This window comes from Lathamus discolor, chromosome Z (assembly GCF_037157495.1).
Source record: "Lathamus discolor isolate bLatDis1 chromosome Z, bLatDis1.hap1, whole genome shotgun sequence".
Lineage (NCBI taxonomy): Eukaryota > Metazoa > Chordata > Aves > Psittaciformes > Psittacidae > Lathamus > Lathamus discolor.
This window is the reverse complement of record NC_088909.1, coordinates 84,762,732-84,781,841: the sequence shown is the minus strand read 5'-3', so window position 1 is coordinate 84,781,841 and position 19,110 is coordinate 84,762,732. Positions and strand designations below refer to the sequence as shown.

The following is a 19,110-nucleotide window of genomic DNA, read 5'->3' as shown; positions in this document are numbered from 1 at the left end:
GCTGTTACAAAAAAATGTTAAAGCATGCCTCTCCACGTGTATATTTAGTATGTGTATTTGAGAGAAAAAAGGTGGAGGGACAGCAGGGAAGAAAAAAATCCAGCAGTGAACAGTGAGTAGATGGTAAACCATGCAATGAGAATATGTGTACATTCCCAAAGACTGCTTTTCATGAGTGCCTATAATAATATGGGGTAACAAAACTCACTTGACTTACCTGCCGAAGAGCTCCATTCCATTCTTGGCTGGGTCCTGTGGTTGGCATGGGCAGTGACCAGTAAAGTTGTAAAACTCTGAAGTGGATGCTTAAAGAGGCATTTCTGTCTGGAGTTTTGGATAATAATAGAAAGTGTTTAAACCTGAAGAAAGGATTTACTGAGAATGAGTAGGGCAAAACAAAATTATGTTTATTTCATCGAATCACAGAATAGTTTTGGTTGGAAGGGACCTTCAAAGATCATCTAATCCAACCCCTGACTTCAGACCCCCCTGTTCTGTTGAACAGTTCTTTCTTTGTTGGCTTATGTGTATGATGGAAGATTGCAAGTTGCTTATTTCAGATAAACTTTAAAAACTGAAGTACAGTCAAGTATATATAATAGAGTGGGTTTTCTTATATTTGTTTAGCTTGTAAGCAGTATCTTGAGAAGTACCCTTCAGATGAAAACCTTTTATATGAAGTGAATGGACCAGGATATTGGTTCCAGAGAACATGTGTTGCAGCTATAGTGCAAAGGGAAAGGCTCCGATTTGCAGGTATGGGTGCTTTGTTTTGCTTTCTGGCAAATGTTTCTGAGAAATGTTGCAAATGTTGAACAAACACTACAAGTACAACAGTGAATTCTGTGAATACTGCCCATGGAAACTAGCAGAAAGATTTATTTATTTTTTTTTTGTTTTAACGTGTTGTGAGGTCTGTTACGTTGTATCTGCAATGGTTAATTGATCTATAAAGGTACTATAATCTTCTGTTTCCCATTTCCTCTTTCAAATCTCAACAGCAGAAGCTTCACAGACAGAAAAGAGTTGCCAAGCAAAGATCCATTTTCTGGAGTCTGCAGCAGTGTCTGAAGCAGGTGGACAGAAGACTGAGCTACAAACACAGTTAAGTGTAGGTACACAGACTATTACCTTTTTTTTTTCTTTGATTGCATTATTACTAAAAAACAGAGAAATGTTTCTGTCTGCCTCTAACTGGTCCAAGTACACACTATATATAAAATACAGATGCTTTTGTTACTTTTTGAGGGTGGATGTTATGTTTCCCACTGATTTAACACTGATGGGGTAAAAAATACTGGGTTGGGGTTTTTTGGGGGTTGAGTTTGTGTTTTGTTTATTTTTTTGTTTGGTTTGGTTTTTCCCCAGCATTTCCGATAATGGGGTAACCCCATGAATGTAGAAGGTCTGTGATACAACTGTCAGGGTCTATAGTTGGAACTGTTTGCTAGCAGATAAGAGAAGGGAGAGTACTTCAACTGGCTCTGAGATTTAACTGTCTAGAAAGGCTGTTGGAACAGTAGAGTCTCTACTCTTGAGAATGAGTAGAGAGGATGAAGAAAAGTGATCATAAAAGTGCATATTTGCACTTTTGAAAGTGTTTGGCTGGCATTCAGAGTTAAATATTGTCCATATAGGAGGAGTGCAGCTTTCTTTCTATGTATTATTATTTTTTTATTTCTACTTATTTGAAATATCAGATTTCAGCTACAGATGGATATGTGGTCATGAATATGTCTGTATCTTTTGAATATTATGAAGCTGTTCCTGTAACTCATTTGTGTTCTGAGGCCACACAGAATTTGCTTGCCAATAATTTGTGTGCTTTAAGACTGTCTGTAGTACTGACATGAGTATGCTCCTGTAGAAGTCAGTGCTTTAATTAAAAATAGGAAATAATGGCTGTATCAATATTCCCAGGTAATTAATATCTAAACCTCAGACTTTAAATGTAAGTCCAGTGTCACTTTTCCTAGTTGAGAAAACTAGCATTTCCCAAAGCAAAACTGACAGCAAAGTAGTGGTGTTTTTAGTCTCTCTAAATGACCAGGAAAAACAACTCTTAGTTGTCTGTCTTTTGTAACAGTGTCTCGGGCATCATTACTGACTTCCTGATTTGGATTCCAATAATGATCAGATGGGGAAAATGATCTAAAACATGTTGTGGTTTAAGCCCAGCTGGTAACTCAGCACCATGCAGCCACTAGCTCACCCCTTCTTCCCCTCCACCATGGGTGGGATGGTAAGGAGAATTGAAAGAATGTAAAACCCATGGGTTGAGATAAGAACAGTTTTAATAACTAAAGTACAATATAATACTACTAATAATAAGGGAAATAACAAAAGGAGAAAGTATAAAACTAAAAGAAGAAAGGGGAAAAAAGCCCAAATAAACACAAATGATGCATGATAAGATTGTATCACTGTTATCAATTGTATCAATTGCTAACCAGCCGCTGACTGATATCCAGCTTGACCCGAGCAGCAGTCTGCCCTTCTGGGTAGCTCCCCCCATTTATATACTGGGCATGATGTGCTGTGTTATGGAATACCCTTTTGGCTAGTTTGGGTCAGGTGTCCTGTCTCTGCTTCCTCCTGGCTTCTTGTGCCCCTCCTCACTGGCAGAACATGAGACTGAAAAGTCCTTGATCAGGGTAAGCACTGCTTAACAAGAACTGAAACATTGGTGTGTTGTCAGCATTCTGCTTGGATTAAAGCCAAATCACAGCACTGCACCAACTGTTGGGAAGAAAATTAATGTTATCCCAGCCAAAGCCAGGAGAAACATGCATGTTTTGGTTGTAGATAACTTTGATATACTTGGAGAAGATAGCAGAGGAACAGTAGTTCTTAGGAATTTTGTTGCGGTGCCCTGTCTCTACCTTCTTCCAGAAGAGAAAGAAGGTAGATTCCAAAGTGCTTCAACTCCTCATAGTTTGGTAGAATTGCTGACAGCTCTCTTGTTGGCATCTGCACTATCTACCAGCAGTTCTGCAATGCTTTGAAAACTGTTGGACCACCAAACAAAAGATACCCCACCTTCTCATGCACCAGGAAAAAATATTCTCCAACTTTCATTTTCACTCTTTACTTAGTGCTTCTTATTTTATGTGTTTTGATGCTAGAATAATTTGTCATTATTCTACAAATTCTTATGTATTTAAAACCCACTTGAAACTACTTCAAGCAGCAGAATGTAGGTATGGCCGCTTCCTGCTGGCCTTCTTGAGTGGTACTGGAAGTGAGGCTGGAAATGCAGCAGCATTGTGGGTGCTGATTGTTGCCAGTTCTAGACTACTTCTAGCAGCTGAGAGCAACGTGCATATCTTTGTGTAAATGTGTAAAGCTTGTATCCACTTCAGAGTATGAAGTGCTTGACCACTGAGTCCTTAGCTACTTGCAGGAAAAAAATAAAAGCATTGGGATGGTGGGGAAGAGCAAGATGCAAAAGAGTGCTAGGGAGAGGGAACTCTGAAATAAACAGCATCTTGTGCTGACTGTGCATATAACCTGCAGTACTGCTGATTTACCCAGTTCTGTAGGTTATTTTTCTGTTTGGTTTGTTGTGGTTTTGGTTTTGCTGTTTGCTCTTTATTTATATATGAGCTGCTGTATTCTGTTGCATGCCACAGTAAAAATAAGACTAAAAAATAGAATACAAAAATTAAACTTTCCTGCTATATTCTGTCAAATACTGTAGTGTATGCCCTTGAGTTTATACTGAAAGGGGAAACAAAAGACTTCTAGCATTTAATTATGTGGGCACCTGCTATAAATAGAATGGTTAGCTAAAAAAGCTTGGTATCATTGTTTATAATGGCATGTTACTTTGAAGTCTTGCCTTCTGTGTTGAGGCCAGAAGTAAAATGCAGAAAAAACAATCATCCTTGTAATAAAGATAATTGAAAAAAATAAAAATCTCTTGAGATAAAATAAATACATGAAAGTATCTTAAATTACAAATGCTTGTAGCTGCTTTTCCACAGGATCATTACTACAAAACAGTGCTTTAGAAAGATGCAACCACAGATAGGGAGATGAACATACTTCAATCAGTTCAGAAAGTTTTGGAGTAACATTAGCTTTTTTTTTTCTTCACAGGCTGAACCTCAAAAAGGTAAAGAATCGACAGATGTCCATGCAAGCACATCTGAAGGTAAAAATAACCTTGATTATCAGTATTGTGATTACTGTGGATTAGTAGGTTAGCAGACTCTCTTTTACTGCTTTCAATCTCCACATAATCATCTGTAAAATGTATAAAAACCTACCTTTCTCCAAGGTTCTGGGGCTCAACTCAAACCTTTCAGAGGACTTTGGGTAAAATTGTTGAGTCTTGGTAAAGATACTACGCATGTGTATTCAGAGAAGTACCACAATGAAATGCTGTTTTATTTGCGCTCAGCTTTAATGAGTACTAGGGGGAAGAATTACATGCAGATCTTAGACTGCATTTGTTCACTGGTGTTTATTTTGGTGTTCTATTTTGGTGTTTTTAGTTGTGTTTTTTTTTTCTTCCTAAGACCCTAACACAGCTCCTGCTTCCATTCGGACACGAAGCAGTAATTTAAAACGTCCCAGGATAGGAAAGATGAGACAGGAATCTGGAAGTTCCCAAGGAAACGAGGAAAGTGTGTCAGAAAGCAGGTAGAGAAGCCTGTATTTGGCTGATTTCTTACTTTGTTGCTTGGGCCATCATAAGCTACATCAGTGTCTCACAGTGGACTACTTAACATTTCTATTTCTTCTTACTGTCCTTCCTTGATTTTTAAGTAACTAAAAGTAAAGCGTGATGTGGGAAAGAAAATTGAGATGCTACCTGAAGAGTGATTGTACCAAACTGTATGTCTCTGATAGCTCAGCAAATACTGGAAATCATAAGAAAACAGTGAAGGTTGAGGGTGTTCTGTTAGAACTTAGTCTGCATGAAGGTAAAAACATCTGTATTCATGCAGCATAGTTTCTTGTGATAATATAACTGAACAGGTATCCACAGTGCTGTGTGTGATCTTCGGAGACATGTCCAACTGTTTAGTCTGGGAGCTGGTTACTGCTTGTCACTTAGTAACAAAAGTTATAGGAAGCCACCTGTCTTCAAAGTAAAGCCCTTTTATACAAATTCTGATTTTAAAACCATCCTATACAAACTTACATCAGGGTAGTGGGGAAGTCATCTCCAGTTATCCTGTGCAATATGGTCAGTTGGGGATGTGAAGAATTGTACTGCTTGCATGCAACAATTCATACAAGACAGGGCCTGAAGTACTAATTTGTGATGTCTTCCAGAAAGCAGAACTGTGGCTAGTGTAAATAAATTACTGCTTCTTTCCTGTGTGAGTATATACTCTTCATAGACATATACTGTTAGCCTCCCTGTGTGAGTGTCTCTCTGCATTTGTTGTTCATCTCCAAAAAAAAAAGACCTCAACCCTAAAAGCCTCTTCTGAAGAACTGAAGATAACCTGATTATTTTCTAGGAAATCCCTCAAACTTTTGTTCACTTAGGCCTCTTCAACTAAAAGTAGTTGAAGTAGTATTTTGCTAGCTGATATTTGAGATTGTTGTTGAATGTCAGTATTTTGGGACTTGCAAAATGAAGCCAGTGAGGTGCCCCAGCTCCTTTGAGTAAGATGTGTAACATTGTGTTTATGAGTAGATCTAAGAGAAATCCTGATGGCAAGAAGGCAGGGTATCAGCTTGGTTCTCTCCTTTCATGTGTGTTAGCAAATACAGCAGGGTTTTATGTCAGGGACTTTCTCCTGTGAAGTGTCTTCATCTCAAGACTGACATCTGGGATAAAACCCTCCAGTACTGCCTTTACTATGAAATGGTAAAGTAGCCTCCTGCAAGTCTATTGCTTGTATGTAATACTAAATCTAAGTTTTATGTTGAGATAGTATTACTACCTATCACGTGCATCAGAGCTTCATCTTCAGCTATTTGCTAATTCAGTCTCTGGCTCGTTAAATCTTCAGACATGATGTATTTATTGCCTTAAATTCTTTTCTGGTCATGGTCTTTGTAATATTCAGTGATTATACAAACATACTTGCTTTTATAACTCCATAATTTTAATTAGTTTCTACAGTGGGGGTGGGAGAAGTTGCTTTCTTTCTCGCCCGTTTGTGGCTTCCAAATATGCAGTGGATTACTGCTTTCTATTTTTAAAATAACAAACAAATTTCTGACTTTCATCTTATTTGCAGGCATGATATAGATGTCTTCCTTTTTTAATTGCCAAAGCAATTTTTCCTAGTTGCAGGTGGGGTTTTTTTTCCCTAATGAGTTAGTAATTTTTAGATGCATTTAGTTTTCTGGACTCTTATTTTTAATGACAAACATGTGATACAGTGTTTCATCATTGGTCATGAAAGAATTTCCCTGCTGAGATCACTAAAATTATGTATTAATCTAAAATATTAAAGGCTGTATCTTAATACCTGCTGCAGGCTGGAACCTCCTGCCCACACATTTGAAAGCTCTGAAGGTTTAGTAGAAGTATCTGAGGAGAATACTGTTGAGAAGAATGAGGAAAAGACTGATGAAAATGAGGGCCAGCCTTTATCAGAAGCGGAACTGCATTTATCAAACCCTGAGAAGCGGAGTGAGGAGGAGGTGAGCTTGGATGTCATAGGGATAGCAGATAAGTTTGCAATACAGCTACAGTTTCTTTTAAATATGGCCCTTGCTGCCTTGATCCATGTGACTGTTAACTCCTTGATTTTCATATCCATGTTACGTTGAGAAAGATAGCTGAGAAATTGAGGCTAGTATGGAATTAGTTTTAAGGAATATTCCATTATATTTATTGTGAAGAATAGAGCTCATAGTATCCTCATAAGGTGAATTTCTAGCTTGTCTACCAATGTAATTTCTTAATTGATTTTCCTGCTTGCATATTCCAGAGAACTGGAGTAAGGTCAAGATCTGATCCAGTATTTCTGATTTATTTAAAATTAAAAAAAAAAAAAGTCTTTGAAAAAGCCAATAGCTGGTATGCTTTGGTTACTACTTGGTTGGCTCTTATTACTTCCTCACATAGAGCTTGCCTCCTTTGCTGTCTAAATGCAACTTTTATCTGCACCTTGTTAACAGCTTGAGTTTAAATCTCTTTGTGCCTAGTGATGCCTCTAGGGCATGTTCTGATGGGTGAGAAAGTGAATCTTACACTATGTTGGGTTTAAGGAATGACTGCAGTAGGTATGCTTGTGGGATGCTTAAAAACTGCTTGGCTTGGCTCCTAATACTGTAAACTCTGGTTAGAAATTTAGTGCAGGTGACACCACCAGGTTAATAAACTGGTTACATTAGCTACTCTGCTCTAAACTGTGCTTTCTTTGTACACATATCTAGGCATCTGAGCTATCTGCTTCTCACATTAAGCTACAAATTTAGATCACAGATAACACCCACTAGTGTTGGGGAACAATGGCTGACTGTAATCTTGACATAGAAGTGGGGGGGGGTGGGTGGTTTTTTTGGTGGGGCTTTTTTTTTTGTTTGTTTTTGTTTTTTAGGAAACTCTATCAGAGCCTCTAAATGGTGAAGTAACAGAAGAAACTCGTAAGACTTTTACTGTGGTTGAAGAGGAAACAGCAAATGAAGGTCAAAGTAGTGAATCAAAATTGCAGTCCGAGAGTCAAGAAGAACCCTTAATGCTGTTTGTTCCGTTAATCCTTGAGTCTGCAGCAAAACCTTCAGAAGACACTATATCAGAGAAGGTGAGAGAATTGAAACAAAATCTGAAGTAATTTTTCTTTCAGAGTAGCCCCCACCACCATATAAAATTCTTGGGAAAAGTAATTATTAGACCAGATGATGTGAATCTTTGAACAGAATAGACTAACATTCCTGTTTTGATACGCAGAAGTGGGTCAAATATGCATGTGATACCAAAAATGATATGTTGTTCCAGTTTGCCTTGACAGTAATGAAATAGCTTTCTCACTACAATATTAGTTAGATACAAGTGAAAAGCCACATCCTTACTTTGTCTAGTAATTCCACCCTGAAGTGTGCAAGCAATTAATGGTAAAATACCCTTCTAGAAACAGATTTTATTGGGTTTTGCTTATAGTGCAAAAGCAGATTATTATATACTACCAAAATGATAATTGTATATGTCCAAAATAAAAACTGCCTTCCCACCCACACCCTGGGATTAATTTCAGAATGTTTTTATTGAACCTGAATAATCCTTTGAATAATTTGAATTTGAAAACAGGGACCAACTGTGGGTGATTCAGAAATGCTGACTGAAGAAAGTACATTGAAAGAGGAGGACACTGAAGAACAGCAGGAACCTGAAAAGGCTGCCACTGAAAATGCAGCTGCTTCAGCATCAAAGGAAGAGCCCTCTGACAGTGGCCTACCCAACTCCATGGTAACTGAAGCAGTAGAAGAGTCTGTTTCTGAAAATGTCTCTCCCAAAACACCTTCCTCATTGGAAGATCAAAATGAGGAAGCAGGGCACAACTCACAGGAGGCCCCTGTTGCCCTGAGTCAGAGTTCTTTGATAATGGTTGAACTTGATGGGGTTTCTTTTCAGCAGCCTTCTGGACAGGAAGCACAGAAGAACCAGTTGGAAGAGCAGTCGGAAGAGACTGTTGAGCAGATGGATCAGTACACGCAGACAGGAGCAGAGCGGGCTGCTGACAGCAGCTCTGAGGAAGCAGAAATTGAGGTACCTATTGTAGATCGGAGAAGCTTGCGAAGAAAGGTGAAAAGCCACAAAGGTCCACCCAAGAAAAAAGGAAAGCCACTTTAGAAGCGGAATATGGATTGTCATCTATTTATAAGAAAGTTGTTTTGTGTAAAACACTAGGGCTTAACTAAACCATATGGGACATGGGACACAAGTTTAAAATTCTGGGTTGGACTTCCTTTGGGGATTCATAACTTTCATGAAGTTTTCTTGAATTTTTAGCTATAGACATTGAGCTTCAGATTATGGAAGTAAACAGCCTGTCTCCTCCTTCTGTAAAGGATACATGCTGAATACAGTTGTGCTAGCAAAGGGAACAATCAGCTTATTTCAGGTGGTAGTTGTGGAAGAAAAATGCAGCCTGAAATCCTGGCTCTGTTGAGGTTCCCTAAATTCCATGAGGCCAGAGATCACTCTAGCATTTATTAAGTAACTGTTTTCTACTCTGGGGGGAAGCAGAAAAAGAAAATCCTTCCTTGCTGCTTGTTCCCTCCCCATAGACTTTCTCACATGAGATTGAAAGAAAGAAATATTCTATAAATCTAGGTCTCCAAATACAAAAGAAGGTAAAACTCACTAGATAAAAGCAACATAAGCAGCATGTGTCTTTTGTGAGAATTGCTTTAAACAGCTGTGTGAGTAGAAGCACGGTCAGCACAGTGTATGCCATGGTGCACTCTGAAACTTTTTCACTTGGGGATTAAGAGATGCCTACTCAGTAAATTACTGGTAGCTTCCAAAGCAATCAATTACCTTCCTAACTATCTGCATGTGTTGAGTGGATACTTGAATGCTGGTTACATTACAGGAAGAGTAAGACAACTTTTGATTTTGTTTTTGTCTGAATGGAAGCAATGCTTTGTTTTCCGAATAGTTATCAGACAGAACCAGCCAACTATTAAAATACTGTCTGCCCAGTGTGACTTCTGTGAACACTGGCATATCAGGTGGTTGTGACATTCATTAGTGTGAATATTGGCGAGTGTTTCAGCAAATGCTGGCTTGCCACACTTCTATGCCTTTAGGGGTTAGCAGAAGATTGCTTCTGAATACTTCTGATTCCCACTTCCTTTTTCTAACTTGGGTGTAATCCCTGGAATGGTAGCTTTTCAATTCACAGCTTTCCTTAAAAGCAGCAACCAAACTTTGCTGTAAGCAAATAGAAACATAAACAGGCTTTTCATGCATGTTCCTCTTGAGAGAGTCTCCTGGCAAGACATGTATTTAACTTAATTTGTCACACCTAGAGTGAGTTTACTACTTAGATGGCAAAGTTTTTCTTTCAATAAAGGAAGCTCCTATTTTTTCCTGTTCAGAGAACAGGAAATCACACCACTACTTGTCCTGCTGTATGTCTTCTCTAAGAGGGCTGAACTAGTCTCCCACAGTGCCTCAAAACCAGAGGTATCTAGAAATCACTGTTCAGGACTTAAGAGTACAGGGTTCACTTGAATAGTTGCAATGCTGTCTTAACTGTTATTCCTGTGAATCTGATCTGAGAATCTGGTTTTGGTTTTTATGCTTATACAGTTTAACTGTATTTGTAAGATATTTTTAACTGTATAAGATAGATTCATACCATTTCTTTCAGCTAATGAAGTACTGTGCCCCTTTTTAATCTGGTAAGAGTAGCTTGTGGCAGGGGAGGGGGGGGAGATGTTTTTTAAAAAAACCCATATGTTATGTGAACTCTAGATTCAGGGGGTGCATGAGTTAAATCTGGGTTTCTTTAACTATTGCATGTAGCTGTAACTTCCTATCAATGTACATAAAGGTATTCCTTATGAAGCCAGTGAGTGATAAATGGTCAAGATCTTTCATGATTGTAAACATATTCAAGTGAACCTTAATTATTTCTAAAATTAATCCAGCACTTTCTATAAAACACGTAAGACAGAAGTTCTGTTGTATGGCTTTTCTTTTACTGCTAAGATGTATTGCATAAAAAAAAAAACCACCAAAAAAACCCCCAACATAAACCCCACAAACAAAAAAACGAACATAAAACCAAAAACTGAACAGAAGGTGGCTAGAAAACAAATCTATTGCATTGTGAAGAATTTGTCAGTTGTGAGGGCTGGTGGCTTAAAGTATAGTTGTATACATTGTATTGTGACTTACTGTCCATTTTTAGAGCAAACTTCACTAAAGACTGATCTGCCAAATACTTCTATCAATTACAAATGTATCCACTTTCAAAAAGTTAAGGATTCTTTCGTTTATGAAAAGTGAGTCCTAGTTATTTCAATTACTTGTAGGTAACTTGATACATTATTGCTTGTATTCTTTGAGGTTGGAAAACTGTTCATGAGAAGGTAATGTCACTTACCTGGCTTTTACGTTTCACAGCTAAGTTGGAGCCGATTTCAGTTATCTTTCTTTAAGATATTTGCAGTTTGAATACACAAATATTATAACAGGATCATTAGGTTAGGTCAGTCTTGGTTTCTACTAGGAGCAGTCAGCTTTCTGATTGCATTTTAGTGCGTCAGTTTTAAATACTGAACTTAAATTCACATCTCCAGGTATACCCTGTGAGTAGATACCTGTAGATTTTGGGTACCTGAAAGAGTAGCTGATGGCCAGCTTGTCACATATGGAATGTAAGCAGTTGGGTGTAATTAGCAATTTTGGTAACTAGTACAGTCTTGAAAACTGGACATTGTTATGTAGTTGCAACTGTACTTTGAACTAAAGGGTGCAGTTTATAACAACTTCTTTGGCATCAATCATGCAGTAGATACAGTAGCAAAATCAGAATACTGATTTTAAATAATAGTTTTTATTGCTGTATTGATTGTCTCATTGGAACAGTAGTTTAATAGTCTGTAACTTGTTCCATTAATACAAGGGAACATACTGACCACTGTCACTGACTGAAGCGCTTTACCTTGGGGAAAAAGCAGTTTTTAGGCTTGGATGATTTCTTTCTTTGATCCATTAACTGTCTTGCTACCATCAAACTCACAGAATTTAAGATCTTACTGCACCAGCAACCAGTGATTAAAACATCCATTTTACACAAGTTTGTACCAAATGCTATTACAACATGCTGTGTAACTACATGTGTACAGTGAAATCAAGGCGGATTATTTTTGGGCTTTATTTAGCCTAGGAATAGAGTTTAAAGAGTATTAATTTGTGACTTCAGCCTTGAGCTTAAATGGTAATGGTCTGGATTTGAATCCAAGAGTTTTTTCAAATGTCTGTCTTTTACTGCTTATTAACAGGATTTGCTTTTCTCATTATTATCTTTTGGTCTATTTTCATTTCATATAGGGTTCTTGTTTGCTCTTCTCATGTTTCATAGCCCTTTATGTGAAAGTGTATACATGTCTTATTTCAAAAGTACTTAAGTAATTTGAAATTATGTCCAACCTTTGTTTTGCTCCTTATACAACATCGTTTGCAGAAGTCAGTAATCAAACTGATCATTTACCATCTCATGAACACTACTTAGTTAAACATAGCAACAGATAGGCCCAAGTTGCAGCTTCTCTGCTTTAAGTGATCATTATGAAACTTTCCAAAAGGATACACTTCCAAGTGGTGGTAGATGTTTTCTAAACTAGTGATATGCTGTTTATGAATCTTAAGAAAGCTGTATTACTATTCTGGAGTATTGTACTGAAGTCTTGTTACCGTCAGTTTTTCCTTTACTTTAGTACTGTCTTGGCAACTTCTGAAATGTTTTGAAGTAGTAATTAAACTTATATTTTGTGATTACTTTTTGCTTGGTTTATAGTATGAGTCCTTTCTGCTGTAGAGGAGGCATGTTTTGAAGTGTTTCAGTTTTCTTAGAATGGCCATGATTTTGCAATCTGCCTGCTACCGAGGAGCTTTAAAAGCTCAAAAGATTATTAACTGAAATGTATTCTATCAATTAAAACAATTCCCTGTACCTAGTTAGCTTATGGAACAGACTTTTTTTTTAATAAAAGCTGTATAATAGGCTGTTCTGAATTTTACAGTGTATGTTCTGCTGTTTATACCAGCTATGCAAGATGATATAAACAGCAGTTGTTAAGGTAGTTTGCTGTATACAAGCCAACTAGAAATGTTGCTACTGCACTCCCACAGCATGGTAGACTAAAATGTGGTAAGTGCAACAATGTTTATTCAGCCAACAAGTTGCATATTTATAGCACAAATGTAGTAATGTTCTTGAGACAGCTGTACAAAATGAAAGTATTCTATTCATGTTACTTGTTAATGTGCAGTAAAGGCTAAAGTAACAAGAACTTCAGTGGAGGCTTATGTTTTGACAAATGCCCTCTCTCCAAGCAAATGACTTACTGGCTTGCAACCCTCTCAAGTTTCAAATCTCTTTTCACTACAAAGAAATAAAAATCATAGCAAGTAATTAAGTGTAGACTAGGGTAACGTGTTAAACTAACAAAGTCGCCTGTTAACAAGAGAAGGCAGTTGAGGTATAGCTAAAGTGCCTCTATCATAAATGTAAGAGAAGTTAAGCAAGCTGGTTCAAAAGCACCTAGCTTGATTTACTGGCTGGAGTTTGAAATTTGAAACATTACCTGAGATTTGAAACATCATGAAGATGATTAGGGGATTGGAGTATGTGTCACACAGGAGGCTGAGAGCTGCAATTGTTCAGACTGGCAAACAGAAAGCTCGGGAGGATTGATCTTTGTGTGTGAATACCAGGTGGGGGAGAGGAGGTGGCGGGGAGTATAAAGAAGGTGGGCCAAGACTCTTGGTGGTGCCCAGTTACAGGAGAACCTAGAATATACATTTTATTTAAACATAAAATTTAAACATAAAATGTCTTAAACTGCAAGAGTGGTCATACACTGGATCAGGTTGAAAAGATCAGAGAAGTGGTGGAGTCCCCATTCTTGGAAATACTCAAAACCTGACTGGATGTGACCCCAACACCCTGCTATAGCAGACTGTGCTTTAAGCAGGGGGATTGCATTACACCATCTTAAAAGATCCCTTCCACCTTTAACTACTCTGTGATAATATAATCTGCCACTCAGTTTACTTATTGTAAGTGTGACCACCACTAACCTTGAACTCATGTTAATATAAACATCCCCAAAGCCAATGTATTCATATTCTGGCTTCTGAAGTATCTTGAAAGTTTTGTTTGAAAGTTTTCTTCTTACAATATTAAGAGGTTGGAGTGCCCTCGTAAACTAGAGAAAGATTGCAAGGCTTTAATTTGATGTGGAATTTGTGTTAAAAAGCTCCTTGGCATGAAGCACTATTTAAGAGTCGGAGTATAAGTAGGCAAGTATGTTTATTTGTAGTCATAGATTGTGCTGAATTTGTCTACTACCAAATTGTTGACAAGAAGATTACTGATGCAGTTACATACATCACCAAAAGCTTCCAGTCTAGAAGCAGCTTTTGTTTCTGTATTTCAAAGACACAAGCTAAACATATATTGATCAGTTAATGCTTGTGATCTTTAGTTTTTCTTGAATGTTTCTTAAAGCCACCAAAATAGCTACAAGGAGGATCAGGGCTGTCATGCCTTTCTCAAATTTCACATCTTAAAATCCCTACAACTTCATATATTTAAACTTATGAAACTGTTCTCCTCTTGCCAAAAACTACAGTGGTGAACTCTCCAGCCCTTATTCTTTCCATTAATGCAGCCATGGAGGCAGAGGGGAGAAAAATGTGAGGTAATGATGGAGTAGGAAATAGCTCATGCTTCTGTAAAGGCAAGTATCAAACAGTGTTTAATTTCTGATGTCAGTCTGCAGGAAAATTCTAGCTGCATTCTTCCAGCTTTCCCAGAAGTAGAGTACAAGTCAATATATTCTTCTGTACCTTCAGCTATTACAGTAGGACATCATGTGAGACGGTTGTATTTCCCATCACTAGAAGTGTAAGCTGAATTAAGAATTTATACAATATACCTAAGCCAGGAAACTGCTACTGTAAAAACACCACTAAAGTTCAGATCAAATCCATACCACATTAGCAAAACATGAAAATTGAATTCCTTTATTTGGACAGCATTCAGCTGAACAAACATACTAAATACAAAAACCCGAGCAGTTGTTTTTGGCATCTTTAAGTTCTTTACCAGCCTGTGGGGGTGAATATTCTTGAATGGTTGAAGGTTCCAGAGATCTTGCAAACTTGTTGAAACTCCACTGATTTTGCAGGAGCCCATGTCCAATGTTTAGTATCAAACACAACTTAAACAAGTAGAACTGCATTAATGCAGCCATCGTTCTCTGGATTGTTTGTTACTTGTGCATATTTCCCTGGAGAGAAAAGGAATTAAATGTCTATGTTTGCAAGTTCAGTCCACCCATCTCTTCTAAGGGAACTCCTGTTACAAACCTGAAATGCATTTTGAAAGCTAAATCTTATCTTTGCTGAGCTGCAAACTTAGGTTCCCAAACTTTTATTTAGGCTGTTTCTTATGAATGGATCATTTAGAGTTCTGCACAGATAGGGCAGGGAGGGGAAACCAACACAGGTTCTGCTACTGTCCAGGTCACCCTCTCTGACCCTTCACAGCCTGGTCCTATGAAGATGCTTCTACCTGGAACTTCCATTGAAAACATTATAATTGTTCCTAGTTACAAGGTTACATCTTTATACACTTGCAGCATTGCTTAGTGTGAGACACAGGCAAACAAGTTGAATAGTTATTCTGAACTTCCTTTAATTTGAAAGTGTGAATGGAAAGCCTAAGATTAACACTTAAAGCTTGCATTTTTAGAGCTGCATAGTAGTTGGTTCAGCTACAGCCCAAACCTAACAACCTAGCAAAGATCTTATGATTATAGGCCATGGGCTCAATGATACATCAGGCAACAAAGACCTAAAAACATACAGAAGTACTTACCCCATATAACTTTGCCCCCTTGTGTCACGAGGCCCAGCTCACTCACGTTCACCTCAATGATGGTACCCTTGGTAATTACACCGAGTGTGGTATACAAAGGAGAAGAAGGATTCTTTTTTACACCAAGGATAGGTAGGCAAAAAGTAGCTTTAAGCTCAGGATGTGTCACATGTGCCTTCTTGAAACGTAAGCCCTGTTGTGTAAGGAATGTTAGAATGAGTATTTTTTTTGAAGTCTTCATGACTAATCTAGTTTAATTTCAGCATTATAGTCTCAGTTTCCTATGTTTTGAGATACTGGTAAGAATGAAACAATTTAGTACACAGAATGCTGTCTGCTTCCTATCTAAGACCAGATTTACCCAAAAAAACGGATCAATAACAAGATAAAGTTATCCACGTATATTTTCAGAATGACCATTTTTAGTTGTAGTACAAGAAGAATGCTTGCTACCTCAGATGGCTTCTGTTCCATTAAGAAATGAGGTAGTTATGGTAATGCATTTAAGGGTGCTACGGGGTTTTAAGACTAAAAATTTTTTCTTTTTCTTATAAAGCTGAAAAATCTTTTTCACATGCTGTAAAATATTTAATACCCATCTCTTATAACACTATCTAGTGACCTGTGCTTTGTGAAGGGTACTCACCATTAAATATCACAGTCTTTCATGACATTAAAAACCTAGGCTTCTATGTAAGACCATCAAAATAGTAATGAGGTATGATCCAACAGGCAGCCTGCACACTGATTCTGTTGATTCCTGTGAGGAAACAGGAACGGGTACTTCTAGAAGACCTACAGTGTCTTGGTGAATCAGTTTTTTCCTCCTGTACACTGCCAGGCTGCTAGAGCTCAGGCACTGTTCTGCTGGTGTGTAAGAAAAGGTCAGGCTGGAGGCATAGCATTTCCCTTGTGTACAGTCATGACTGTGCTTCAAGCTTACTTAACGAGCCAAACAGAAGGAGTTCTGGAATCCTAGAAGAGAGATGGCTTTTACAGCTGACAGAACCATAGCAGCTTGAAAAAGAAGCCTCCAACTTTAAAAGCTATTCAGTGTGTCTTTGCTAAGGGCCTTCTGTGCTAATTTGAGAGCTTGCAGCTTTAACTTACTGGCATCACCTGAGTTAGGGGAGTATGAGCAGAGGTATTTCAGCACAGGCTGTGGCTGCAGGGGCATCTCCCTACCCTCAGGTTATTAGAAGTTTAGATTTCTGCAAGGGAACTAACAGAAATGCTCTACATCAACAGTAATCAAGTGCATTACCATAGAAGAAAGCTTCCTCCCACAGGAACTCAAAGCAGTAAGTCAAAGAATTAAACATGCTTTAAGGCTCAAGGACATTACCATTGGTCGAATGAATCGCTCATATTTAGGAGGCTTCCTGGTAAACCCATCTCCAACAAAGCAAACTTTTGTGACCATTCTCTTCCAGGCCTTCTTCTTTCTCTTTCCTGTACGAATCACTTTTAAAACTTCAGTTTCTCCTTGTGCACGGACCTTTGGGACAGGAACTTCCCATTTCCCCTAGAACAGTCAACAGTCTTACATTGCTAAATGAAGGGACAACCAAAAAATAAAACAAAATTTCCCTAAAGCGTAGTCATAGACTAGACTTTTTATACAACTCATAGCCAACTTACTTTAATCGGCATTTAAAATTATTAATGCTTACTTTTCAGTTACTCAATGTTTCAGGTTTTACTTAGACATTTCTTATAGGCTGTAAGTCACCTGAGTATCAGCCACTCAAAGTGGTCACTGTCACAAGTAATTCTAAGTATGTGAATTTTAATACAGTTACTTACAGCTTTTTCTTTTCTTTTCTGTTTGATCATGTTAGATAGAACCTTAGCCCGGGACTGGCCTTCTCTGTCCAGCAGGTATGCTGGTACAGCTCCTTTAGGTGTTTTTTCATCATTCTTTTTCTTTGCATTTCTCTTTTCATGCATTTTAATGCTGCAATGAAAGAAAAACAGTATTAAAAATAGGAGAAAAAAAAACCCCACTTATTTTTCAACTTAGCTTGTGCCAGCTGAAAATTTCAAGAGACATTTGTAAAGAAGTGCATATGTATACTTAAGGAATAATCCTAAATTCTTTTCATGGTGAACTAGTAATTTCACTTAATGTAACAACTGGCAGGCTACACAGTGCATAAAAGCCTGTCCATTCCTATTAAGACTGAAACACAAGATACGCATTTTATGAAGGAATTTCTGAATCTCTTAAAGCAAGCAGCCAAGTACTTCGAGAGATTGCAGCCTTCCTCTCAGACAAAAAATAAACTGCTCCTCAGACTGGACAGCAATGCTTGCAAATCTGAGGCACATATGTGTGTAGAAGGAGTTGTGTTTTGCTCATTTTGAGGCCACTTGGGCAGGGGTGAGAAGATGCACAAACTAGTTAACAAATCCAACAACTTTACAAATAGCAGAGGAAAATTACTGTCTACACTTGGAAAACTAGCAAAGCAACATGGTGGACAGTTACTAAGTTCATTAGAAATAATATTGCCAACAGATTAAATTTCAGTTTCTAATAGCAGAAAAAAATTTCAGGAAAATGCATCTGTTTATCTACGCCTGATGCTGTAGTTTATCCTGTAAGACAAGCCTCGTGTTCTGATCAAACACTGTCCACGTTACTGTATGTTTTGTATTAACACTGCTAAAAAATGCCTGCTGCCTATTGCTATAATAATATACAGCACTTGATATAAACCCCCCAAGTAAATGCATTCATATTTTTGTCTTATTTACGTTAGTCACTGCTATGGCTAATTAACACCTATCTTAAAGAATGCTTTTAGGAGCAGAACTGTTAACATCCACTGACAAGAGTGGAAACCTGGAATGTCTTCACGGTGGCAAAGCCCGCTCTCTCCTACACCCTAAGCACCATTTAAAAATATACCAAGTAACAGATACTAGTTCTTAGTTACGGTATTAACGTCCCGCCTCATCCTTCAAATGCCGGGATGCCCGGAAGGTGCCAGAGAGGTCGGTACTCACGTTTTCTTCATCTGGATCTTCTCGGCATGCCGCTGCTTGTGGTAGAGCTTGGCCTTCAGCCCGATCATCTTCTTGGCCTTCCGGGACCGCTCGTGCGCCTCGCGGCCCTCCTTCTTCCTCCTCTTCTCATGGTAGTCCAGGCGGTACCCGTACCGCTTGCGGTGCAGCTCGATGTACTCGTTCTGCGGCTGTGGGCACAAGGCAGCGCGGTGAGCGGAGACCGGCCGGCAGAGCTCAGGCCGCACTGCCGCCGAGACCCGGCGCCGCTGCGACACGCGGAGGAGCCCGCGGCCCCCTCAGCTCGGCCACCTTCACGGCTGCCCCGTCCCGCCCGGCGCCCGCCGCCCCTGCCCACCCCGCCGGCCCAGCTCCCACCATGGCTGCGGCCCCGCGCCTCGCCGAGCCCTCCGTCCGGCAGCTGCCTCCGCAGCGGAAAGGGCGGCCCGGATGGGAAGCGGCCCCGGCTGGAAACGCTCCTCAGCGGATCTTTGGTTCCTCCTGGCGGAGAGGCGGCCTGCGGCCCCCGAGGGCTGCGCGCCCGAGTTGTCAGGGCCAGAGG

At 38.9% G+C, this 19,110-nt stretch overlaps 2 protein-coding genes across 6 annotated transcripts in view; one reads left to right on the top strand and one right to left on the bottom strand.

Moving 5' to 3' along the window:
* Positions 1-12,430, top strand: part of FAM169A (family with sequence similarity 169 member A) — a 40,419-nt gene extending 27,989 nt beyond the window's left edge. The window contains exons 7-14 of one of the 5 annotated variants that reach the window (XM_065662931.1): positions 628-756; positions 1,002-1,111; positions 4,102-4,156; positions 4,524-4,647; positions 6,450-6,615; positions 7,518-7,721; positions 8,225-8,383; positions 8,552-12,430. In XM_065662931.1, the coding sequence (XP_065519003.1) occupies positions 628-756; positions 1,002-1,111; positions 4,102-4,156; positions 4,524-4,647; positions 6,450-6,615; positions 7,518-7,721; positions 8,225-8,383; positions 8,552-8,767 (1,163 nt within the window). In that variant the 3' untranslated portion in view covers positions 8,768-12,430. Of the gene's footprint in view, positions 1-627; positions 757-1,001; positions 1,112-4,101; positions 4,157-4,523; positions 4,648-6,449; positions 6,616-7,517; positions 7,722-8,224 lie in introns of all 5 variants that reach the window. The other 4 variants (XM_065662930.1, XM_065662927.1, XM_065662928.1 and 1 more) reach the window with 4 other exon arrangements.
* Positions 12,431-14,667: 2,237 nt separating this feature from the next.
* Positions 14,668-19,034, bottom strand: NSA2 (NSA2 ribosome biogenesis factor). Its single transcript, XM_065662933.1, has 6 exons — positions 18,927-19,034; positions 18,552-18,739; positions 17,346-17,496; positions 16,885-17,064; positions 15,540-15,732; positions 14,668-14,949 (listed from the first exon to the last, which is right to left on the bottom strand). The coding sequence occupies exons 1-6, from the start codon at positions 18,927-18,929 to the stop codon at positions 14,882-14,884; spliced, it is 783 nt and encodes a 260-aa protein (XP_065519005.1). The 5' UTR covers positions 18,930-19,034; the 3' UTR covers positions 14,668-14,881.
* Positions 19,035-19,110: the final 76 nt, after the last annotated feature.